Here is a 26,148-nt window from a genome sequence, read left to right on the forward strand (position 1 = left end):
TGCCTGCATTTGGCCTACATCCCTCCAAACCTTTCCTATTCATGTACTGAACCAAATGTCTTTTAAATTTTGTAACTATATCTACATCCAACACTTCCTCTGGCAGTTCATTTCACAGAAACCATGTAAAAATGTTGCTCCTCATATCTTTTTAAAACTTTCTCCTCTCACCTTTAAAATATCTCCCCTAGTTTTGAAATTCCCCAATTTATGGAAAAGGCATTTACTACTCACCTTATCTATGCCCCTCATGATTTTATAAACTTCTACATGGTCACCCCTCAACCTCCTACACTCCAGCGTATTTTTACATCTCAAACTCTCTGTTCCTGGCAACATCCTGGTAAATCTTTCCTAACCCTTTCCAGTTTAATAATATACTTCCTTTAACAGGGCAACCAGAACTTCATATTGTACTCCAAGACAGGCCTCATTAATGTCCCGTACAACCTCAATATGACGTCCCAACTCCTACACTCAAAGGTCTGAGCAATGAAGGCAGGCATGCTAAATGCCGTCTTAACTACCCTGTCTACCTGTGATGCAAATTTCAAAGAATTATGTACCTGAAACCCTAAGTCTCTCTGTTCTACAGCACTACCCAGGGCCTACCTTTAATTGTATAAATCTTGGCCTTGTTTGTTTTACCAAAATGCAGTATCTCGCATTTATCCAAATTAAACTCCATCTACGACTCCTGAGCCCATTGATCCAGTTAATCAAGATCTCTATAATCTTAGATAACCTTCTTCACTGTCCACTATGCCACTATTCTTGGTGTCATCCACTAACTTACTAACCAAGCCTCCTAAATTCTCATCCAAACCATTTATATAAACGACAAACAAACGTGATCCCAGTACTGTTCCCTGTGGAACACAGTTGGTGACAGACCTTCAGTCTGAAAAACAACCCTCCACCACCACCTTCTGTCTCCTACCGTCGAGCCAATTTTGTATCCAGTCGGCAGGCTCACCCTGAATCCCATATGATCTAACTTTACTAATTAGTCTACAATGCAGAACTTTACCCAAGTCTAAGTAAACATCGTCTACTGCTCTGCCCTCATCAATCTTTTTGGCTACTTCCTCAAAAAAACTCAATCAAGTTTGCTTTGGACTTTTCAGAATGTGGATTAAAAAAAGGGAGCGTGAGATGGGAAGGTCAAAACTTGGTTGGGGGTGGTGGGACGTGAATAGAGTTGAAAGAGGCTTTTATAAAGCACCTTTAACATGGCAAAACATACTGAGATGCTTTGCAGGATCAATGGTCAAACCAAACCAGGTAAAGAGCAAGATAGTATTAAGGCCAGACAAGCCTTGTTCAGTGTTAAGTTTTGAGGAGTGTATTTATGGAGGAAAAAGGGGCTGAGAGGAAATAGGCGAAGTAAGGCAATTTCCAGAATTCAAGGCATAGCCACCCATTGAGGAGCGATTAAATTGAGTGATGTTTGAGAGACCAGAATTAGAAGAGCACAGATCTTTTCATTCATTAATGGGATGTAAGACAAAGCCAGCGTTTATTATCCACCCAATTGTTTTTGAAAAGGTTTGCTGGGTTGGAGGAGATTACAATGATGGGGAAGGCAGGCCACATAAGGATTTGAAACATGGCTAAGAATTTTAATACTATAGCAGGATGACATACTCAGGAGATGAGAGGATGTAAGTGATAAATAGTTCTTTAAGAACCAGGATACTGAACTGAAAGGTCATAGGATTTCAGTAACAGTTACAGGTCCAGTTCTGGAGACGAATCCACCTTATGCTTTGGCGGGCATGGCTAGTGGGGTTTAGGGTGGAGTATGATGATCCAGGGAACTGGGGAATGCTGACACACTCAGTCTGAATACTGAAGGGAACCAAACATATGCGGGTGTGTGGGATTCGAAGCACAAATGGATCAGCCACGATCTTATTGAATGGTGGAGCAGGCTTGAAGGCCACTACTGCTCCTAATTAGTTTGGATGGTGAGTGGGGTAAAGAAATTGCACTGTGCCTACTGCTATTCAAATATTTGAACGTTGCAAACATCTCTCTTTCAGCTATATCTTTTTCTATCTTTTCATTCTTTTTATTCTTAAACTGTTCAAAATGACAGTGGATTGCGGTGACAGTTGAAGCTTTTCACTGTATTTTACTGCGTTGTTCATTGTAGAGCACAAGTGACAATAAATCATTCATTCATTCATTCATTTATTTATTCATTCATTCATTTATTTATTTATTCATTCATTCCCACTCAGGTCCAAGTACTGGAAAATGGGATCAGAATGATTAGGTGGTTGTTTTTGATTGGCATAGACTCAAAGGACTGACAGGCCTTTTTCTGTTCTGTGGACCTTGGTGATTCAAACCATCCATTTACCTTTGAAATTCCTATCAATAGAAGTCAAGATTTTGTGACTTCATGCTCTCATTATTCAATCACCATCCAAAAGGTAGGAAAAAGGTCTAAAGCTCAGAATATTCATTCACTCATCCAGTCAGCACCGCCCTTTTCAAAGAGGTGTCCCTTTCCCTGCTCTTTCCCATATCCTGGTGATATTTCTCCCTCTGGCCCAATGCAATTCACTTTGCAAAGCCCCTTTTGAATCTTGACCAAAGTGACAGGGGCCTATGCATCAAGAAGGGGTGGCAGATTTACAACAGAAATGAGGAGAAACTTCAAAGGATCGTGAATCAGTGGTATTCACTGCCCCCCATCCCCCGTGCTGTGAATGCCAGGACATTGAGTAAATTTAAGGAGGAGAGAGGCAGATTTTTAATTAGTAATGGGTTGAAACCTATAGAGAGCTGAAGGGAAAGTGCAGTTAAGGCTGAGATATGGTTAGCCATGAATGTATTAAATGGCAGAGCATGCATCAGGGGCTGAATGGCCTCCTTCTGCTCCTAGTTCTTACTGGACCTGAAATGCTAACACTGCTTTCTCTCCACAGGTGCTGCCAGACCTACTGAGTTTCACCAGCAATTTTTTTTTACATTTCAGATTTCCAGCTTCCAATCTTCTGCTTTTAATGCAGACAAAAATATTAGGGATGCTGGGAATCTGAAATGAAAACAGAAAATGTTAGAAATACTCAAGAGATCCGTCAGGCACTGAGGAGGGGAGAGCAGGGCTGGATCTAAACTCTCTCTCTTTCTCCACCACTGCGTCCTCCATTATTTCATCTTTATACAAATAATGCACTTCAGGGAGACAGAAAGTCTTTTTGAAATAAATAGTTTTGCCTTGATAAGAGTTTCATCCAATGAGCTGGACACCTAGAGTTATATCATTTTCAAACCCCCAGTGAAATACTGGAAAATCTGCAGATTAAACAAAGGAAATTGCTGGGAAATATTCACCAGTGTCTCCTGCACAGACGCTGGGTTACCTTAGACAGCAGAAATGATTTCTTTATGTTAAAAAAAAACTAATAAACGAAGGTTAATCGACGGTGTGTATAAATGCAGAGCCTGCAGAGGGCAGGTTGGATTGTGTACAATTCCTGGACGAGCTCTCTCCATCCGGAGTGAGTTAGGGGCGGATCAGCACTGTGTGTGTGTGTGTGTGTGTGAGAGAGAGAGAGAGAGAGAGAGGGAGAAGGGGAGGGAGAAGGGGGAGTGTTGAGAGCAGTCGGCGGAGGCAGAGAGACAGACAGAGTGAGAGAGAGAAAGGCTCGGATCTCTGGTGGCTCCGGATCGCTGAAATTGATCAGGGAGACAGGAAACCAAGCGGAGTGAAATTGACGAGACCACCTCCATCCAGAGAATAAGGAGAGAGGAGGCTCCTCCCCACCAACCTTCAGTGTTCAGCTGGGATCCTGCAGCAGAACTGCCCCCGCTCTCCATCCTCTGTGTGTGACACCATGGGCAAGCTCCCAGCGCTGTGCTTGTGCCTGCTCATTCCCAGTCTGTGCCACATTGTAGCGGTGAGTGTCACATCGCGCTGGGGAAATGTGTGCGGGCAACTGGTTTCATTGTTGCTCCGGGTTTGATTCGGAATGGAGCCTATGGTTCTCTGTGCCTGTGTCTGTGTGCGTTGGGGAGGTGGGGGTTATTCCTTACCAACAGGAGAGCGGGGTTTTGTTACAAACTGTCACAGTGACACAAGGTGCCTATGATTTCCACGGTCTATTACATTGTAACCGAGCCCCGGGGAAGCGGGCTCTGCACAGCCCCCAAGTCGCTCTGCAGTCCCAGGTGGGTCCATCCGTTTTGTTTCACTGTGAAACACTCTCCTCACATACACACATGTTCCGAAGGGGAGAGGGGTCTGACTCCTCTTATGTCCCTCGCATCTCCGACACCTCTCTCACCCTCTTTTTCCTCCCCTGGTCTCCATTGCTCCCTCAGTCTTCTCTTTCTCTCTCCTCTCTTCTATCTCTCAGCTATTCTCTGTATCTTCTGTGCCTTCTCCTCTCACCCATTCCCCTCTATCTACCTTTCATCTGGTCTCTCTGCCCATCCATTATTCTCTCTCATAACCACTTCTCTTGCTCTTGTTCCCTGTTTCACTATTTCAATCCCTCCCTCTCTTTCTTAGTCTCCTTCTGTCTGTCTATCTCTCTTTCTCTCTCCCCCCTTTCTCTCAGTGTACCCTTCTCTCTATCTCTCTGCCCCCAGTCTCAGTCTCCTTTTCTCAGTCTGTCTCCCTCTCTCTCAGTCTCCCTCACTATCTCAAACTCGCTCTCTTTTTTTCTCAATCTCTATCTGTCTCAGTAACCCTCTCTCTCACTGGCTCCCCCCATGCTATCTCTGTTTTCCTCTCTCTCTCTCAGTGTCTTAGTCTCTCTCACTATGTGTTTCTCCTTCTCTCTCACTCAGTATCTCTCTCTCTCACCATCTCTGTCTCTCTCTCTTTCTCTTTCACTTTCTCAGTCTCTGTCCCTCTGTCACTGTCTCTGCATCCTTCTCTCACCGTCTCTGTCTCCCTGTCCTCTAGCTCCTGCTTCAGATGTATTTGGTTATGCTAGTTATTAAAATTGGGACTCAGCAGGGTCACTGAGTTCACTGGGCAGAAATTGCTATTCCTCGGCATTGAGAGATTTCTATGCTTACGAGAGAATGTGAGATCTTCGTGGTTTCAAAACAGTTATTGGTTGATTGGCTGTGAATGATTGGAAGGTGTGCGGGGTACTTGGAAGATGTTCATATTAGATTAACGCTGGGGATAGTTTCTCAATAAATTATGACATGCTGAATGGTGTACAGTGTATTATGAAGGCATACGTTGTGCTGAACTAGAAAAATGTTGAAAACTCATATCTGATATGACCTGTGGTAGTAAACGTGGGTGCTCCTGATGGCTCAATGAGAAACATTCTGATGTTTGGTGTCAAAGGTTTGTGGGTTCAAATCTCACCCCAGATATTTGAGCTTATAACCCACTCCAGTGTCGTATTACTTTCAGAGGTGTCACCTTTCAGATAAGACTTTACACTTGGGTCTCATGTGGTCCTTTAGGTGGTTGTGAATGATCCGAGGGTATTCAGTCGCAGAGAGATCAATGCTCCTTCCTGGCAGTCCTGCCTGTAATTGTCCCTCAATTAACATCACTAAGGCAGATAAATTGGACTGGACATGATGGGCCAAATGTTCTCCTCCTGTGTCATAAAAATTTCTGTGATTATCTTGGAGTTATGGGATCTTGCTGTGTAAAAACCAGCAGAGACAATCCCCTGAATTACAATAGTGTCTACATTTCAAAAAGTACTTTTTTAAAGGCAGAAGCACTTTGGGACATCGAGGTTATATAAATGAAATTTCTTTCTTTGCATGCTGGTAGATGAGAGAAAGAACCACAATGACCTTTCCCCCCCACCCCACCTCCCCCAAAAAAAACAAATTTAATAAAAATTTGGTTGTGTAGTGGCTAAGCCCTGAAGATCAAAGCAGGTGATGACTGAGTGAAATAGGTGCTGATTGTCACTGGATGGAATTATCGTGGAAATCTCATTTGAGTAAAAATATACCTGGATCTCAATACAGAGTCTGTTGGGTCTAAATAAACCAACGGAATGCCCCATTGTTCTTTTTACTTCCTTAATTAATATCCCACAAAGTCTCATTTGAGAGACTGACCTCATCTTGCTTGGAGCAGCTCAGTGATGTCTGGCTACATTTGTGTTAGATCCACAGATGGATTACGAGATTTCTATATGTGTGTATAACGGGACAGCTAAATGCTGTCCACTGAGTGTATTATTCTGACTGGCTCCCCGTATGTATAATGTACTAATGTTTAATTCGGGCCCATAATTCAAGCTTCTATTGCATCATCAGATGATTCATGTCTTGAGGAAGTACAGGCACAATTATACTGGCACCAGTCCAAAGTTACTGTACTCTAGTTGACCTCAATAACCCATGTTTTATGAGCCTGTGTGGGCTATATTATGTGACCAAGTGTCTATATTTCAGTCCCACCTGTAACCTATAAATGAGATCAAAATTTGTTTATTACATCTGTAGCAACCCACCTGAGGAAACACTGTGTCACACGTCATAAATCCCTCACCCATTAAATGTTTCAAAGCCACTGGAAACAGGTCTTTCTTCCCATGGCTTCTCAACACCCCACATCAATGTTGGCCTCTTCCATCATATCTGAAGTGAAGGCAAATGGACAGTGGACCCCACTGGACTAACCTGGGGCAGGGGCCCACTTTAAGACACTTTGTGAGTGTCTTTATGATACACAAAGTTTCTCTCTCTCCTGCTAGCTACTTATCAATAAACCTGTAGCTTTAATCGTGTGGGCACACTGTGCAGTGTTACATATAATCAGGACCTTCTCCATGTGGTCACTGCTGCAGCAAAACAAATAAAACTGCATGAAACAGACAAACCTGATACCTGAAGGTTGTAATCTAAAAGCAGTTGTGTATTTCAGCGCAGACACACCCAGCATTTACATGTTATTTTAATTTCAAAACCATTATTTAGAGGAAGAAATATATATTATGTGAATATTTGTCCACAATTCAATAATATTTCCTTATTCGCTTTCTACAAGATCCTTTTGTGACCATTTCAAATGATTCCTTTCTTTAATTTTCTCTCTTCCTCTCTACTGAAGTAACAGGTTGATGTTGGAGAGGTAAATGTATTTGCAGCTTCATCTCTCTCTCATAATCTTTATAGAGTGAGTGGGGAAAGGAGTCTATTGTGGAGCTACATTTCTGATAAGCTCTTTGTTGGATGCATTTGTGCTCTTTCTGTATGTAGTGACCAATGGAGTGGCTGCCTGGCTACTTGACCATGGAAGGCATCACAGACCAACCTGATCCAGCCCTTGTTCTGTATCCACATATTAATTCAGCAAAGTGATAATCAGGCAATAACCAGGAGTGGGAAGCCTGATGAGCTTTCCACTTGTAGTCAAATGGCTCTCTGGCCATCCCTGTGGCTATCCTTGCTGAGGATTGAAACCTCATCAAAGGCAAAAGATTAACCTGACTCTGGGACTCACTGAGCTGTATGGTTCATTGTGGCTCAGCGGTTAGCACTGCTGGCTCACAGTGCTAGAGACCTGGGTTTGATTCCAGCTTTGGGTGACTGTTTGGAATTTGGTGTCTTCCCTGTGTCTGCGTGAGTTTTCTTCGGATGCTCTGGTTTCCTCCCACAGTCCAAAGATGTGCAGATTATGGTGGATTGGCCATGGTAAATGTGGGATTATAGGAATAGAGGTGGGGAGCTTGGTCTTGGTGGGCTGCTCTTCATTTGGTTGATATGGGCTGAATGGCCTCTTTCTGCATTGTAAGGATTCTATGGTATGTGCTGCCTTATCCCTGCTAGTCATCAGGGTTCTTCGTTATGAAGAGTGTCAGAGGCTTTAGTCAGTTGATAATTTTCTAAATGCTGTTTAGAAACATTGTTGTGTTTTCACTGTGACTCCATAGCCCAGGTCTACATCCCATTGCAGTTCTGTACTGATGAGAGAGGCAGTCTTTTTGATGAGAAATCAAACCAGGGCACATCCTGCTCTCTCAGGAGACTCCGGACTGGAAGTTAGAAGGTGAACAGGGGAGTTCACCCCAGCCAATATTTATCTGTCCAGCAGAACCAAAAATACAAGTTAACCCGGGGCAACACCTCATTTCTGTTTTGATATCTCACTATACTCAAAGAGGCTGCAGCCTTTTTTAAATTACATCAAACCATACTTAAAATTGCAGTGTCAAAAAAATGTACTTCATTGATAAAAAAGTGCTTTGCGAAATCTTAATGTTGTGAAGGATGCAGGTTTTTCCATTCTTTCTGAGGCAAACAGCAAAGGGTTAGTGAAAGACAAGATAAGTGGGTTAATTGAATTATTATTTGGTGGAATTTTGTGGCAAATAGGCAAGTTTAAAACCTGCATATTCATAAAAATATATAGCAACTGCAAGTGTGTAGATTACTGTAAAACAACAGGCTGGCAGAAGACTCATTATAAAGGGTGAACAAAGGGTGTGCAATTGTACAAATTAAAAATACGTACAAGCAGAATTGCCCTCCTATGAGAGTTGCTCCTATCCATTAACAATCTGAGCTCTCGTTTGATTTATGCTGTCGTTTCTGTTTAATTGGAATATCTGTAAATGCCTGGGAGTGGGGGCAGGAAAATCAATTTCAGCCTTTCTGGGATTAAATTAGCAGAAACTGTAATTCTTACTGAGGTTTCAAATATGCAAACTCATGTCAGTATTAGACATGTTATCTTATTCAATAGTGGATTGAAGAAATCCCCCATTCGCCCAGTGGACTTTCGCCAGTCAATCATTGTTTGCATTGATTTTTTTTACTTTTAAGTATCTAGAGTAACAATGACATGCATTGAAACTTATCCTTCCAAGGTTCTGCTGCTTGAATCTTAACCAAGTCCCATTTATCCATCATCCTCTGTGCCTGTCAATCTATACTGGCTCCTGGTCCAACAATGATTTTATTTCAAAGTGATCCTCTTTGAGTTCAAATTCCTCTCGTCCCTACCAATGCAGCCTTATCCAATCCTCCATTCCTCTTAGCTTGCTGCATTCTTCCAATTCTGGCCTCTTCAGAATTCACCATTTATTTCGCTCCACCGCTGGCAGCCATCTTTCTCAGCTGCCCTATGTTCTAAGCTCTGAAATTTGTCCTTAACTCCCTCCAGGTCCTCTACCTCTCCTGCTCTTTTGAAACACTTCTTAAAATCTGCCTCTCTGGCTGTAGGGAAATGGTCAGTTTGATGGGGTCCACCATCCATTTGTCTTCTCTTCAGATATGATGGAAAAGGTCAACATTAATGTGGGGAGTTGAGAAGCCATAGGAAGAAAGACCCTCTTTCAGTGGCTTTGAAACAGTTTACTGGGAAAGGGATTTATTACGTGTTGCACAGGTTTTGGTCAGAGAGGTAGATTTTAATTCAACTTTTAGCCACCTTTAACAATATCCCTTCACATGGCTCAGTGTCAAATTTTCTTTGATAATTTCTCCATGAAAGTGGCTTTGGATTTTTCTCTCAGTGTCAAATTATTACACAGAGCCTTTTAATGGCAAAAAGAACATTATAAAATACTCCAGAGAAATGGTATGGTACTTAAGTCAACTACAAAATGTGCTGGTTGCTCAGCAGGTTTTTAGAAAGCACAGGGAGAAAGAGAGAAAGTGGGGGATTTAGAGACTGAATCAGAAAAGGTGTAGCTGAAAATGAGGCAGTTGGAAATACAGGCAGGTTTTGTATCAGTGGACGGAAAAACAATGTGAGCCTAGATCAAGCTGCTAAGGTAAAGAAAGAAATGGGAACTTGCATTTATAGAACACTTTTCATGTCCCCAATAAGCTGTCCAGCCAATAAAACAGTTCTGAGTCTGGATACTGTTATAATGCTGGGAAACACAGCAACCAATCTGAACATTGTAAGCTGTAGCGATCAGAAATGATGCAAATGACAAGACAATCTGTTTTTGGAGATTTTGGATGAGGGCTAATGAGGATACTGGGGGAAAATTCCCCGCTGTTCTTTGACTATCACCATAGGGTCTTCTATATTCACCAGAAAGGCCTTAGTTTTGCGTTTCATTTGAAAGACAGCAGGTAAGACAGTGCAGCGCTCTCTTGGTACTAGTAGGACGATCAATCTCATTTCCTCCTTTCTGTTCTCTCCCATTTTCTCCTTTTCACTCTCGCCATTTTTCTTCTCCCTTCTCTATCTCCCCTATTTCCACCTTACTTTTCTCTCCCCTTTCTGCTTCCCTCTCTCTCTTTCACCGCACATACTCTTTTATTACCTCTACCTTCTTTCTTTTTCCCTCTTTCTCTCTCTATACCTCCATCCCTCTTTTCTTTTTCTCTGTCCTTTGAAGTTTGCTTGTGTTACATCCCGCGATTAAAGTATTTTACAGCTTAGTCAACACCAAGTTCTTGTTCTGCGGAAGGGTCACTGGACCCAAAACGTTAACTCTGATCTCTCTCTATAGTTGCTGTTGGAACTGCTGAGCTTTTCCAGCAATTTCTGTCCTTGTTTCTGATTTCTAGCACCCGCAGTTCTTTTCTTTTGGTTTTTACCAAGCTTTTGTAGCCTCAGGAATTTTATTTTTCATCGAGACTGTATGTAAATTCCTCTCTGACTGCAAATAAATTCACCTGAAATCAATACTCTGAACTTTGCAACTGAGAGAAGCTAGGTTGATGCTGCCAGTTTTTTAAGGCACATTATTCGAAATGTTTGGCTGTGTCCACAGGAAGTTGATGTAAATTGTGAGATAATTTGCAGACTGGGTCAGGGAGAAAATGAATCTCATTTCTCACAGTTTGAACAATCCAGCTCTTGACCTATTGACTCTGCACATAATATCACATTCAGAGTCTTAAGGCAGCCTAGCCATTGGTATCAGAATAAGCTGCTTGTGGAGCAACTGTACGTCTGAGTTACCAGTGTGCGAACATTAAGGAGCTCTAACCCAGTGAGTAGCTGCAGTTTGTCCTCTTTTCTGCAGACAAGATCTGTCGTGAGCACAAAACGCAGAAGCTGGGGAGAAGTGGAGATGTATGCCTGTAAACTGAGAGTGGGATGCCTATGGATCTCTGCAGTTATTTCTAATCATTCACTTACACAGACAATGATGCTTCTGATGTAGGGTAGTCACTGCAGTATATCCTGTTTGTAAACCAAATTCCTCACTTTACCAACTTGTATGTAAACTGTCAGAAGTCACACGACACCAGGTTATAGTAAAACAGGTTCGTGGTCCTTCGTCAGGTGAAGTGTGCCCATGTGCCTCTCTCCACTTCGCCTGATGAAGAAGCAGTGCTCAGACCAGGAGCAGTGCTCAGAAAGCTTGTGATTTTAAATAAACCTTTTTGCACTCTAACCTAGTGTTGTGTGACTTCTGACTATGTCCACCCCAGTCCATTACCAGCATCTCCATAACTTATATGTAAGAGTCCATTGTTTCCCCAACTTTCCTCTCCCTTTTCTCCAAACCATTTTCTTTCATTTATGCAGCCCACGTCAATGCTAATTGCTTTAACCAATCCATGTGGCAGGGAGTTCCAAATTCTCTGTTTGCAGAAACCTCTTGCAAATTCTCCATTTGGCCTTCAGTCTGTTGTTCTGGATGCACTCACAAGTGCAAGTGGTTTCTCTGCATCCGCCATACTGACCCGTCATGTTGTTGCTGATGGGAATTTTTGCTGGGAGGTCAGTCTATGACCTTTTTGACCCTGTGTCCAGCGGCTAAGCCTGCGTGGATGCATGTGGAGAGCAGATTGTTCTCATGTGTGTCAGCTACGTAGCTGGACGAAGAGGGCAGGAGGTGGTGAGAAATTGGGATGGAGGTGCCTCAGTAAAGTCCGTACAGAGTTGTTCTGAGAGATCACATTAAAGGATTCAGGCTGTATATTTAAAAGGACAACTGTGCTTTGGTTTGAATACATCCGCAACACCATGCACAGCTTGAAACCATTCAGCTTCTGTTTTTGTTTGTTTCAGACCTCCAGCATCTACAGACCTTTGTTTTATTCCCTGAGGTAACTTCCAGATTGGAGAGCTGTACAGCTATACCAGTTTGAAAAGAAGGCAAGGGGGACAGTAGAGTTGATAGATATTAGCGTCCCAAGAGGTCTGGACAGAGTAGATTGATAGAAGCTGTTCACATTGATGACACAATGACAGGTACTTAAGGTGAATAATAACAGAACCAAACATTACCTGAGGAAACTCTTTCTTTCTTTCACACAGTGTGTGGTTTGGTTTTGGAAAGTGCTGTCTGAGAGTGTGGCAGAGGCAAGTTGCAGTCGAGGCTTTCAAAAGGGAATTGGTGAAAATTGAGGGAACTAGGACAGGATGGGGGAATGGGTGGGGATGAGAGGATTGAATTGCTCATATAGAGAGCCAGCATGGATATGGCTGGTCAAGTGGCCTCATTCATGTGCTGTTACTGCCTCTGGATCTCTGGGAAACTCCAGCCCACTCTGTGGAGATTTATGTTTTCCCACAGGGTGGAATTCAGTCCAGAGTCACATTAAGTTGAAGCTGAGAATCCACCAGGCTTCTACACGCTGACCCCAGTAAACCTCGGCTTGTTTATTTTTCCGTAATGGTCTGAACCAATTAGGGGAAAGGAATCCAGCTGGTTTTGGTGCTGGGCAGGAAGTTTGTTGGAGAATATCAGTGGTGAGGGAGCCTTGTTTCATTATGTTGGTCAGAAGCTGATGAATCTGCAGCCTGTCCCCCATGTACAAGGCACAAGTCAGGAGTGTGATGGAATACTCCCCACTTGCCTGGATGAGTGCGTCTCCAATAACACTGAAGAAGCTTGACACCATCCAGAACAAAGCAGCCCGCTTGCCTGGCACTACACCCACAAGCATCCACTCCCTCCACCACCGACGCTCAGTAGCAGCAGTGTGTACTATCTACAAGACGCACAGCAGAAATTCACCAAAGATCCTTAGACAGCACCTTCCAAAACCCATGATCACTTCCCTATAGAATACATGGGAACACCGCCACCTGCAGGTTCCCCTCCAAGCCAATTACCATCCTAACTTGGAAATATATCGCTGTTCCTTCAGTATCACTGAGCCTACCTGCAACACATACCTACTGCAGTGGTTCAAGAAGACAGCTCACCAGCACCTTTTAAATGGCAACTAGGAATAGCAATAAATGCTGGTTCAGTCAGCAAAGTCCCCTGGAAGAACAAAATAAAAAGGTGCCTGAAATTAGGTTGGTGTCCCCTGAAATGTTGCTTTCTTTTTGGGGTATGTCATGGGCTTGGGGAGGCCATATGTTCACTTTATGCCACATAACTCATAGTTGCATGCAAGATGGGTTGTGTTTCAGGAATTAGTTTCTTTACTGAAGTGATAAGTAGTGCAGTTCTTCCCTTTGCTCCCCTTCCTTCTATTCTGGGCCACAGTCCCACTGAGGTGATGCCAATCTTCAAGGAATATCCAGGAATTTAATTTAATCTCTTTGTCACTGTTAACAAAGCCTGAGAGAAACATCTTGTGGGAAATTCAAAAATTCTGTTTTGAATTATTTTCAAACCCTTTATTGATTGTAAGAACTTTGGAGAAAATGTGGACTGCTTACTAAGCATCGTCTAATCAGGCGAACAAATTGTTTTCCTATAGATCATGGGAAGGAGGGAGTGTAGTGTAATGGGTTACAGCAGACTGTGTGATACTCTGATGTGACTCACTTGGCAACATCACAGGAAACAATATGGTGGTCTTGTTCTCTCTCACAGCCTAGTGACAAGATCAAACCACAGTGAGGTTTACTTTTGGAAAAGTTAATGTTTTTGTCTAGTCATTTGGGAGTATAGAATGTTAGTTTTGCTGGCAAAGACACATTTTTGACGTGCACCCATCAGGAGAATGTGCAAGAATACCAATGTAAAGACAAAAGTACACTTTATAGCATATGAGAGGAGCATACCGATTGGTTGACAGGTGGACTCTGATTGGCAGAAGCTTTACCATGGAGAGTGTATCAATAATATGATGGCTGACAGTTAACTACCAAACTTTGCTTATATTTAAGCCAGGCAGATGAACTTGATTGGTTAAGACATTGGCCTTTGAAATGAATTAAATGTCTTTCGCCAGTTTTGTAGAGTTTAAACAGGAGCAGTGTCTGCATATGCTAACTCTGCCTGCAAAGAACAAAGCCCTGCTTATTAATATACATAGTTTCCGGTTCGTGCAAGTGCACCACATTGCCGAACCCAAATTACAATCCTGAATTCGTTATCAGCATAATTCTTTGCGCATTCAGGTTTATTTCTGTTTTCCTTGCCTCAGCTGTAAATATTCTTTGGCAGCACAATCCGGCCAAGAACATGATAGGGGATGGATGTGGTAGGTAACCAATGGTAGGTGTATGCATGGGAAATCTGTGTGATTGCAGACAGCAGAGCAAGCCTCCAGATGCCTCAGAACTGGCAACTTTTATTCTGCAAGACACCGGTCTCCCGCAAGAGAAACGTATCACACCTTTGATGTGTGAATTAACCAAGCTAGAAATCTCAGCGCTGGTATGTTTGCCCAGGCAGCCTGAATCGCTGTACTCTTTCACATACTTGTTATAATCTGGAGTGATAGGTATTGGGAGTAGATCCTCCAAAGTCCTTTCCACCACATGCTGAACAGGAATCTCTTCCCACTCGTACTGCCTGCAGTTGGCATGTGTTAAAAGGATTTGTGCAGGTTGTTCATCCACGTTATAAACACATCTTCCTTGCCTGTCAAATCCTGGGATTGGAATTGAACCCAGAGATTCTGACCCAGTGGGAAGCTACAGCTACTCTGTTAGTCCTAACCAAAATCAAGAACTGCTGTCTGGCATTATTTCACAATAAGTTTACAATTATTTTCTGTAACTGACACTTGGTCTTCCTTAGTTATAATCACCATTTCCCTTTTAAAGGTCATATTCTGCGCATAATCGCTCCATTTAGTGATTTATGATACACACACTAAAATTTGGACAATACCATTTGCAAGAAGTAAACCATAACATATTCTTCTGTGAGTCACCTATTTCCAGCTACTCCTTCCCCCTCGCGCCTGCCCTACTACCCTGCAATATCCTTTGTTTTCTACACTGATCTTCAAAACAATGCAATTTCTGCTTTGTTCCTACAAGCACTTAAACTTGCAAAAATAATGAGATTCTTCAAAAAGATGTTAGCACTTACTGTTGAACTTTTTCCGCTCGTTGCATCGTTAACGGGTGCCGGTATGAAATAATAATTCAGGATAGCAATTATTTCGATCCCTGCTCCTGTGCCTTTCTCGCCCATGCAGCTGGTAATTATTGCCATTTTGCTGGACTTGCAACAAATGGTCCTGGGAAATCTCGTATTGAATTTAATCTACATCCTGATTTAAAATACATTGTGTCGACACTGCAGAGATCAACCTGTCGTGAGGTAAAGATTAATCTCCAATCAGAGATTGATGAGACTTACCCCTCAGTTTATTGTGTGCCTAGGAGTCGTGTATCAGTCTAGTCACTGCTGTAATTGAAGATTTAACATTGAGGAGAAAAATTATAGCAGTATCTTTTAGAAAAGCTACAAGTTGCTGATACTTTTTATCTTATGACCATCTGGTCAAATACAAAAATGCCAAATTTCCAATTGATCATAAGAGATGACACAGGAGAGAATATGAACATTAAAGAACCACACATCTCATTGTGATTGCTTTAAATTTGGCATTCTTGTGTTTGACCTGAGCAGTACACAATGAACAGCTTCACCAATATGTCTCTGTTTTCAGAATGTTCTAAAAATCATATGTTTTGTTCTAGCTTCCGCTGGGCATTATGAAAATATTGAACTGTGGAGGGCTTCATAGTCAAGAACAGTCAAGTCATGTGCTCACACAGGATCTTACCAGGACAGGACACTGGGTAGAGGGGTGAGAGACAGGAAAACTGAATGGTGTTTTCACAAACACGCACACGCATACAAACACGCACACCAATACAAACACACACACAAAAACACACACATAGAGACACACACACAGAAACACAGACATACACACACATACATGGGCACACACACAAGCATACACAAACACAGACACACATGCTTATACACACACGTACACATGCTTACACACATATGTGCATGCACACATGCACAAACACACAAACATGCAGAACTAACACACACACACAAACACACCCAGACACACACATGCACACACAGACACAGGGTTTTTGAATCCCCAAATTTGTTAAACCCCTTCAGAATCTTGTATGTTTGAATGTTTCAATTACCTCTCATTCTTCTAAACTACAGGAAAATATAAATGCAATTTACTGAGTCCCTCATCAGAGGACAATCCTCACATCTCAGGGACCAATCTACTGAATCTTCACTGTACCATCTCCTAAGCAAATATATCCTTCCTTAAATATTGAGATCAACACAACAATATTCATGGCCTGGTACCCTCAAATCTCTGTGCAATTGTTGCAAGAATCTTTTATTCCAGCATTCTAAAGTCCCTTGCAGTAAGAGCCAACACACCATTTGCTTCCCTAATTGGTTTTTCTACCTGTAAGCTAATATTCTATCTGAACTGTAATATACTATGAATTGCTTTCTACGTTGTTGTACTGTTCCCTTGTTCTGAACTAAATAATGGGATCTCTGTCTTGTTGACCAGAGACCAGGAGATGGGCGTTGAGTTTGAAATCTACATTCTGAAGAGGTGGTGGCTGTCAGTTGCAGCAAAAAAAACAATGCACTGTAGAAAGAAAAATTCAGAAAATGTTGGACACATGTCAGGCAATCTGTGTGGAGAGAGAGGGAAACGGTATTCACCTTTCATCAAAACTGGAAGACGTCAGAGGTTCAACTGTTTTTAATCAAATGCAGAAGCAGGGAATGTGGAGGCAACCGAAAGAACAAAAGGCTGGTTCGATTACAGCATGAAAGAAATGATCTTTCAAGGCAAAAGGAGATGATATAGGGACAATTAACAAAAGATGTGCCCAGCAGAATTAGCTAATGTTCGCAGAGAAACATAGTTTAATTTATCAACCTTTTTTTTCCCTTTTATTTAAAGTTTTACTATTTGAAGCTGAATGTTTTAAACAGGCATACAGTGTTAGTCAACTTAGGAAAGGAGAGTGGGCCAGAAATCAAATATCGATAATAGGTTAGGACATTGTTTGCTTGGGGTATTTCAGGGCATTAACACTGTTTGCTATGGATGACCTTCTCTAGAATTTTCAAGGGTTATTGGCCATGAGTTAATTCAGGAGCACAAACAAATAATCTCTCTGTCTTTACGAATATCAGACATGTGACTCCTCACCGTTGATCTTCCGACTGAAATCCATTTTCCTTCCCTACCTTTGTATCCATTGATTTTCTTCATGTCCAAGCATTCATGAGTCTCTGCCTAGAATATACTTAACAATGAAACAGTTTGCACTCCTCTGGGGCAGGGGATTCTGGAAATTCTACAGAGTAAAGACATTTCTCCTCATCTCTGTTCTAAATGCCGGCTCCCCACGCTGAGACTATTAAGCCCAGTTGCAGGTTCACCAACCAGTGGAAACAACCTCTGAGCATCTGTCCTGTTGAGAGCTCTGAGCGTTTTATACATTGCTAGGGGTTCATTTCTGAATCTTGTGGACTGGGGGAACATGAGCCCATTCTGCTTAATCCTGCCTTGTGGAAAAACACTCTGATCCCAGAAATAAACATTGCTGGAAATCTGAAATAAGAACAGAAATTGCTGAAGAAACTCAGCATGTCTGGCCGCATCTGTGGAGAGAGAAACAGAGTGAATCCTGTACCCAGCTCTATAATGTAAATGTGTCACTATCCCACCACTTCCCCCAGTAATTTTGCTGCATAGTCACCACTTATTGTCAGGTACAGTATGTTAGCTTTACATAGAGATTCTATTATAAATGCCAATATAAGAACATAGAAGGTAAAGTCACCATAGTACCACTAGACCACAGGGCTGCTATTCTGTTTAGAGAGAGATAACTAGCGATGGTTTAACCTGAGGGACACCACACCTCAGGCTAAGGAGAGGTTGAGAAGGAGAGTCTTTCATAGTCACCTCAGCAGCTGTGGGAATTAAACACACACTTATGGCATAATTCTATATTGCAAACCAGCTGTTCAGCCAACTGAACTAACCACACAGAGTTTAGACAGCTTAAAGTTAAGCCACCAATGGGAGAGAGATTAAAATCAGTGACACATAACAGCACAGAATGAGAGTAGCAAAAGTATCTCGAGTGTTATGGGGCTCGAGGAGGTTACAAAGATGGGGGGATTGAAGGGGCTGAAGGAGGTTACGAGGATAGGAAGGATTGAAGGGGCTGAAGGAGGTTACGAGGATAGGAAGGATTGAAGGGGGTGGAGAAAGTTACAGAGATAGAGAAGGTTGTGGGGTTTGAGGAGGTTACAGAAATGGGGAAGATTGTAGAAGCTGGAGGAGGTTACAGAGATAAGGAGGATTGCAGGGGCTAACGGAGGTTACAGGAGATAGGGAGATATGGAAAAAATAAACAAAGCACACCTGAGTGACCCTCTTGTGGCACAGTGGTAGTATCCCTCCCCCGGACTTGAGGCTGGGTTCAGACCTCACTTGCTCTAGAGTGTGTGATAACGTCCCTGAAAAAGTTGATTGGAAAATATATTAAAAGAAAGCAGACCCAGTGGCAGTTAATAGTGAAAAAATGTTATTGTTGTTCAATGAAAGAAAAACCATTCAGTTGAATGTAAAAGCACTTCTAGGTATAAAAAGAAACAAAGCAGATCCAGTGGTTTGTGGTTCCCTTAGGGGCTTCACATGTAAATTATTCAATTGGAAACGTGGGTAATTTACTGCTGGTGGTAAATAGATGGATAAAAATACCATAGTGATTGGTTTCTTTTCTCATCACCAAATCAGTTGTCTGTGATAACACTTCTGGATATAAAACAAAAAGCAGACTTAGGGATGGTTCTGCAGAACTGTCTGTCCTAGCTGGGATGAGCCTATGTACACCACAAGTAGTGGCTTTGTTCAACAATACATGATGTTCCTTTCCAAACAGGTATCCTGAGTTATTACAGAAGTGTGGGAGGAGGTTACAGAGAAAGGGATGGGCGGGGTGTGGAGAGATGTAAAAACATGGATGAGAATTTTGAAATGAGGCATTGCTCATGTGGGATCAAATGTGGTTCAATAAGTCCATGGATGATAGGGTAAGAGAACGTGGTGTGAAACGGAACATGAGCAGCAGTGTTTTGGGTGACACCAAACCTTTGTGGACTGCATTATGATTCCCGTGTGGAAAATTGACTGACTAACAGCATATTAAACATGCTACGTGTGTCACATTCACCTCATTCCAGGGTGTATCATCACATATACAGCTGTATGTTTCTATCACTCAGGGGAGTTTCCTAAATTCCAGAGTCTGAGATGCTCATAGCTGTACCCACAGCATCAGCCTTGAGGAAAGCTGCCTTAAAGTCAGAAAAGGGAACCGTCCACTACCACTAAAATAAAGCTCTCTATGAATGTACACCCCTGAGCTTGGTCAGTGAGTTAATATACTGAATTTAGTTTAGAAACTGCACTGGTTTTTATTTCTGATGAAATATTCAATACTTTTACTGTTATGTAAAGTGATGGTGTTTGTTCCAGTATCTGCATAGGATAAGGGTGGCTGTCGTTATATGAATACAGGCACGACAAATACCAGTAATGAGTTTTTAATTGAGCATTTTAATGGAATGTTGAAATCTTGGCAATCCCCTGTAACATGAAGCAGAAAGCACGTTGTAAATGCCAATGTTTGTCCAGCCAACTCCAACCCACTGTTCAATAACAAAAACAGAAATTGCTGGAAAAACACAGCAATGACCGTTCTTCAGATCTGGACGTGAAACATTAACTCTGCTGTCTCTCCACAGATGCTGCGAGACCTGCTGAGTTTTTCCAGCAATCTTTGTTTTTGTTTCTGTAGTTCTTTTGTTTTTTTTATTCACTGTTCTCTAGATATTTTATGCTCTGCTCATGCCTTTAATGAAGAGTTCAGAATATTCTCTACTGGAATAGACCACAGCACACTAACAAAGCAATTAGCTATACCATCTGATTGCCATCTCTTTCAACATCAGCCTATCTGCCATTCAGTCCCTCCATGGCCTTGCTTGTTCCTAAGTCTGTAACCTGCTCATGTCCTGAAAACGTCAGCTACCTTCATTCCTCCAGTTTTGGTCTTTGGTATATCTCTGATTTCTTTCCCACTATCATTGGTGGCCATGCCTTTAGCTGCCCAGACTCTGAGCTGTAAACCTATGTAAGACCTGATAAAAGGTGTAAACTTGAAATGTCAACTTTCCTGCTCCTCTGATGCTGCCTGACCTGTTGTGTTCCTTCAGCTCCACACTGTATCGACTCTGACCCCAGTATCTGCAGGTCTTGCTATCTCTCAGAATTTCTGCCGCACAGTCCTCTGTTAAGTTGCTCCCAAAAACCAACCTTCTTGAGTAAACTTTTGGACACCTGTCTAAGCATCTCCTTTTGTCTCTGTGTCAGCCATTGCAAATAATAACCATCATGTGAAGCATCTTGGGAAGTTTTGTGGTGGTAAGGGAGCAAAATAACCGCGGATTGTTCTCACAGCTGACTCATACTCAGGTACTGTTTCTCAGCTGTTAGTCACTGCAGGTCATTTGGTTGACATTATCAGAGTTTGAGTTATAAGGACAGGCTGGATAGCTGGGACTTTTTCCCCTGGGGCACAGGAGGCTGAGGGGTGACCTTATAGAGGTTTATACAATCATAAGGGGCATAGATAAGGTGAATGACATGGGTCTTTTCCCTATGGTGGGAGAGTTCAAAACTAGGCTCATACTTTTAAGGTGAGAGCAGAGTGATTTACAAAGGACATGAGGGGCAACTCTTTTTTTTAAACTGAGTGGTTCGTATGTGGAATGAACTGCTAGAGGAAGTGGATGCGGGTCCAGTTACAACATTTGAAAGACATTTGGATAAGTTCATGAATAGGAAAATTTTGAAGGAATATGGGCCAAGTGCAGGCAGGTGGGATTAGTTTAGTTTTGGGAACATGGTCAGCATTGAGTGGTTAGACCAAAGGGTCTGTTTCCATGCTGTATAACTCCATATTAAGCAGACAGATGGAGTAGATCAAGAGAAACTGTTCCTGCTGGCTGGGGAATCTAAGACTAGGATCTTGGTCGATGAGAAGTAAAGTTAGGAACCACTTCACACAAAGGGCAGTGGAAGATTGGAACTAGATTCTGCAATAACGACTAGTGCCAGATCAGTTGTTAATTTTGAAACTGAGATTGATAGGTTTTTGTTAACCAGATGTATTGAGGGATATGGGATGATTGTGGTTTGATGGAGTTTGGTCACTTATCAACTGTGAGCTCATTGATTGGGAGAACAGGATGTTGCCTGGAATGGACCAAATGTATTTTATTCACTCATGGGATGTTCACATAGCTGGCTGGGCTGGCATTTATTGCCTGTCCCTAGTTGCCCTTGAGAAGGTGGAGGTGAGCTGTAGGCAGACCCACAATGCCATTTCGGAGGGAATTCCAGGATTTTGACCTAACAACAGTAAAGGAACAATGATATATTTCCAAGTCAGGATGGTGATTGGCTTGGAGGGGAACTTGAAGGTGGTGGTGTTCCCATGTATCTGTCCCTTTGTCCTTCTGGATGGAAGTGGTTGTTGGTTTGGAAAGTGCTGGTTCAGGATCTTTGGTGAATGTATGAAGGACATTTTGTAGATAGTAAACATTGCTGCTACTGAGTGTCAGTGGTGGAGGGAGTGGACGTTTGTGGAGTTATGAAGAGAGGCTGGATAAGCTTTGGTTTTTTTTGGAGCAGAGAAGGCTGATGGAAGTTCTGATAGAGGTGTATAAGATTATGAGGGGCATAGATGGGGTGATAGAAAGCAGCTTTAACCCTTAGTCAAAGGGTCAATAACAGGGGACACCAAAGCCAAAGGTTTAGAGGGGACTGAAAACATTTTTCACCCAGAGAGTAGCAGTGGTCTGGATTGCGCTGCCTGGAAGGTTAGTTGAGGCAGGAAACCTCACAACCTTTAAAAAGTACTTGAATAAGCACTTGAAATGTCACAACATTTGAGGCCATGGGCACAGTACAGGAAAATGAGATTAATGTAAATATTGAGTTTTTGTTTTACCAATGCAGTTTCAATTGGCCAAAGGTCCTGGTTTGTACTATGATTCGATGATTCTAACAGATTCAGTAGGCAGATTGGATAGACACGTTTCAGTCTCTCAGGCAATTAAGGGAAATGGGCAGTGGGTGGGAAAGTGGAGTTGAAACTTCAGATCAGCCACGGTGGCTCCATGATCTACGTGGATCAATCTGGCTCTTATTTCTCATGTTCATACAACAGGCTCGAGTGGCTGAATGACCTAGTCCCATTGCTACATTCAGAGCCTGTTAGATTTGACTGTCACTGCCTTGAGTCAAGACCGGTCTTTTGTGTAGGGTTGGTGAAGAATAGCCAGCGCACATATTCACCCAGGAGCTGTACTCCAACATGTGAGAATGTCTTCAGGGCAGAATGGGAAATGTTGCTCTGGCTGGTGGGAGAGCACTTATAAAGGGAGGAGACATTGCTGCATTCCCGGGACTAATACATTTTTCAGGCTGATTTCCAGATGAGTTACAGATGAGTTTTCTGCACATCAATAGGCCAGTGTACACTTTGATGTTCGAACTGCAATTTATTCTATCTGTATTTTGACGAGAAGGAGAGGCAGTACTGACAGCAGATGTGGAAGAGGATTAAGTTTGCTGAAACTCAGTAAAGATTGAAGGGTTGAGGTGTCAGAGGTGCTGGTCTGAGCACTTGATGAACTGTCTTGATCACAGTCAGCCCTGCAGTACTTTTATCTCTTCCTGAACTGCCCCCATCTACCGCTGTCATCATGAACACATGACCCCTGTTAAAGGACATCTCCTCAAGCAACAACTGCCTTCACCCAATGAATGCTAGACACGGCCTCAGAACAGGATGAGGCCACTCAGCCCTGTAAGTTGCACTGTTCAGTTACTGAGTTCTACTTAACTCCAATTACCTCCTTAACTCTGTGACCTTTTGTGTGACACAAATCCGTCAAATTCAGCTTTGACATTTCCAATTAACACCCACCCACAACAGCTTTTTGGAAGTGAGATAGCTGACCTCCTGCTGCCTGAAATTCTTCCTGACTTCACTGCTGAATGGCCTTGCTGCCACTTGAGTAAATGGTTTCTACTTTTTACATGCAGAAGTGCTATCGGACAAAACTGGTCTTTCCCACCAGCAAATCACCTTGTGGCAATTTTCACCTATTCACCACCATCAGTAATTCACCTGTGTTTTCCAATGCAATGCTTGTTAAGAGCAATGCAGACCAGCAGGGATGAGGGAGAGGTAGAGAGAAAGGGAGGGAGAGTGGAAGGGAGAATGGAAGAGAGGGAGAGAGCTAAATCAAAATGGAATTGGAAGGGGAGGGGATAGTTGGTTTTGTTTTGCACAGTACACTGGCTGTGACCAGCCAGCTTGGAGTGAGTCCTTAACTGAGGAGACTCCAATCTCCTGGTTATATAGATTTTTTTTATTTTAAAACCCCTACACTACTGCCATGGAAATGGTTTCTATCATCCATTTTAATCATCTTATGACATCAGCTCTTAATGAACTTTCTACACAGGAGGGACTATATAGCCTGCCCTGATAATTGAACCCTTTAGTCCTGGTATTGTTATAGAGCCCTTACAGCTTGGAAAGAGGCCATTCTGCCCATCTAGTCCACATTGACACGCTGAAGAGCATCCCACTCAAAACCAGCCCCGTGCCCTAACCCCGTATTTACGATGGCTAATCCACTTAGCCTATGCATCTTTGGAATTTTGGAGGAAACCCACACAGACACAGGGAGAACAGTGCAAACTCCACACAGACAGTCACCCGAGGGATGAATTGAACCCAGGTGCCTGGAGCTGACAGGCAGCAGTGCTAACCACTGATCCACCGTGCCAGCCCTGTGGTGATGCATTCATGAAGCAATACCCAAGGCCAATATGTTCTTCATGATGGATACCGGCCTGAGCTTTTGGTCCCATCGCAGTCTACCCTCTCTTTCATCAAGGTTGGGAGCCCTCACCGATTCAACCAATTGAGATGTCTGAGGTGGGGCAAGGCAGGGGGATTCTGTGGGAGTGGGTGTGGTCTTTTTTAATGTTCCTCTACTTTCACATGGTTTCAATATCACACCCTGAGGGCTGACGTGACTCTCTGTGCATCAGACCTGATTTATGGTATTAAAATATAGATCAGGCTTCTTTCTCACCTTCTACAGGCAGATATGAAGTGAAATATAGTTTACAATGGTTCAGAAGCAATTCATTCCATCATGTCCACTCCTCATGTAATTCCCCCGATATTAGCAGAAATTTCAGTTTCTGAAACTCCAAATTAAAAGGGGGAGGTGAGATTTCTCATTTGAATTGGATTGTTTTTGCATTAAATGAGAATTATTTTCAGCTTGTATAATGGAGAGACTACATTTCAATCTTCAAATATTTCAGCATCTGGAAAACTGTTTGAACTTCTTGGCATCTATTATTGACTTTTTCTGAACAGTTTGAAGTCAGATTATAACTGCACAATAACTTTTCAGATCTGATGTGCTATCGGTCTCCCTGCGCAGGTTAACAGGACCGCATCTCTCTATGCACGTTATCAGAAAGTTCAATACACAAACCTCAATCCCTTTAGCAGAGATTCCAGGTTTGTTTTAAAGTTTTATCCTTAACACACTTTCTAAGGAAAGCCTCATTGTGTTGACAGCTTTAGGAAAGGAAACTTAATTCCTGAGCAATCCTTGGCAGTTGTGCAAATATCTCGATCAACCGCATTTAAGCAAGCGTTCCTATCCATTTTGCATTTGCCCTGGATGAAGAGTTAGTCATAGAATAACACAAAGCAGAGGAGGCTCTTCAGTCCATCGAGCCTGCATCAACAAAATCTCCACTAAATCTACACAAGTCCCACTCTCCAGCCCTTAGCCCATAGCCTTCAAGTCTATGAATAGAACAATTTTCAACTCCACTTTCCTGCCTTTTCGCCATCACCCTTGATTTAATAAAAATCTGTCTATCCCATCCTCAATGGCCAAGCCTCAATAGCCCTCTGCAGTAAAGAATTCCACAGATTCACTACTCTCTGAGAGAAGAAATTCCTCCTCATCTCTGTCTTAAAGTGGGTAAGTTTAAAGGAGAGGCAAGATTTTGACACAGAGGGTGGTAAATGCCTGGAATGCACTGCCAGAGTAGGTGGTGAAAATGGTACAATAGCAATGTTTAAAAGGTATCTTGACAGATACCTGAATAGGCAGGGAATAGAGGGATGAAGACCACACAGAGGCAAAAGGGTTTTAGTTTAGAAAGGTGTCATATGCCTGTACAATCTTGGTTGGCTGAAGGGCCTGTTCCTGTGCTATACTGTTCTTTGTTCTTTGTTGCAATATGACCCCCTTACCCTTCTGGTCCTAGACTCTCCCACAAGGGGAAGCAACCTTTCTGTATCAACCCTGTCAAATCCTCTAATTCTCCTTGTTTCTATAAGGTTACCGCTCATTCTACGAAATTCCATTTACTATAGGCCTAGCCTACTCAACCCCTCCTCATAAGACAGTCCGTCCATACCTGGTATCAGCTGAGTAAATCTTCTCTAGACTGCCTCCAATGCCACTATATCTTTCCTTAGATAAAATGCCCAAACGTGTTCACAGTATTCCAGCTGTGGTCTGACAAGTGATTTGTACAGATTTAGCAAAACCTCCCTATTTTTATTCTGTATTCCCTTTGAGATAAAGCATGTTTAGCACTATCATCACTGGACCAATGTTATGAGATGCTCACTATCATGGGCACACTATTATCACAAGGGCTGCAATGAGTCACTGAGAAGTCTCACCATCATCCTCTCAGGAGCAATCCAACAGAAGGAAGTGAGACCAAATAGAAAATAAAACAAGAACTGCAGATGCTGGAGTCTGAGATAACACAGTGTGGAGCTGGAGGAACACAGCAGGCCAGGCAGCATCAGAGGAGCAGGAAAGTTGACGTTTCGGGTCGGGACCCTTCATCAGAAAA

At 42.5% G+C, this 26,148-nt stretch overlaps 1 protein-coding gene across 1 annotated transcript in view; it reads left to right on the top strand.

Moving 5' to 3' along the window:
* Nucleotides 1–3,594: 3,594 nt before the first annotated feature.
* Nucleotides 3,595–26,148, top strand: part of LOC109917517 (syndecan-3-like) — a 206,583-nt gene continuing 184,029 nt past the window's right edge. The window contains exon 1 of the mRNA XM_048613265.1: nucleotides 3,595–3,914. Within this exon, the coding sequence (XP_048469222.1) occupies nucleotides 3,852–3,914 (63 nt within the window). The 5' untranslated portion in view covers nucleotides 3,595–3,851. The remainder of the gene's footprint in view (nucleotides 3,915–26,148) is intronic.

The sequence above is a fragment of the Rhincodon typus genome, chromosome 27 (assembly GCF_021869965.1).
Source record: "Rhincodon typus isolate 14 chromosome 27, sRhiTyp1.1, whole genome shotgun sequence".
Classification (NCBI taxonomy): Eukaryota; Metazoa; Chordata; class Chondrichthyes; order Orectolobiformes; family Rhincodontidae; genus Rhincodon; species Rhincodon typus.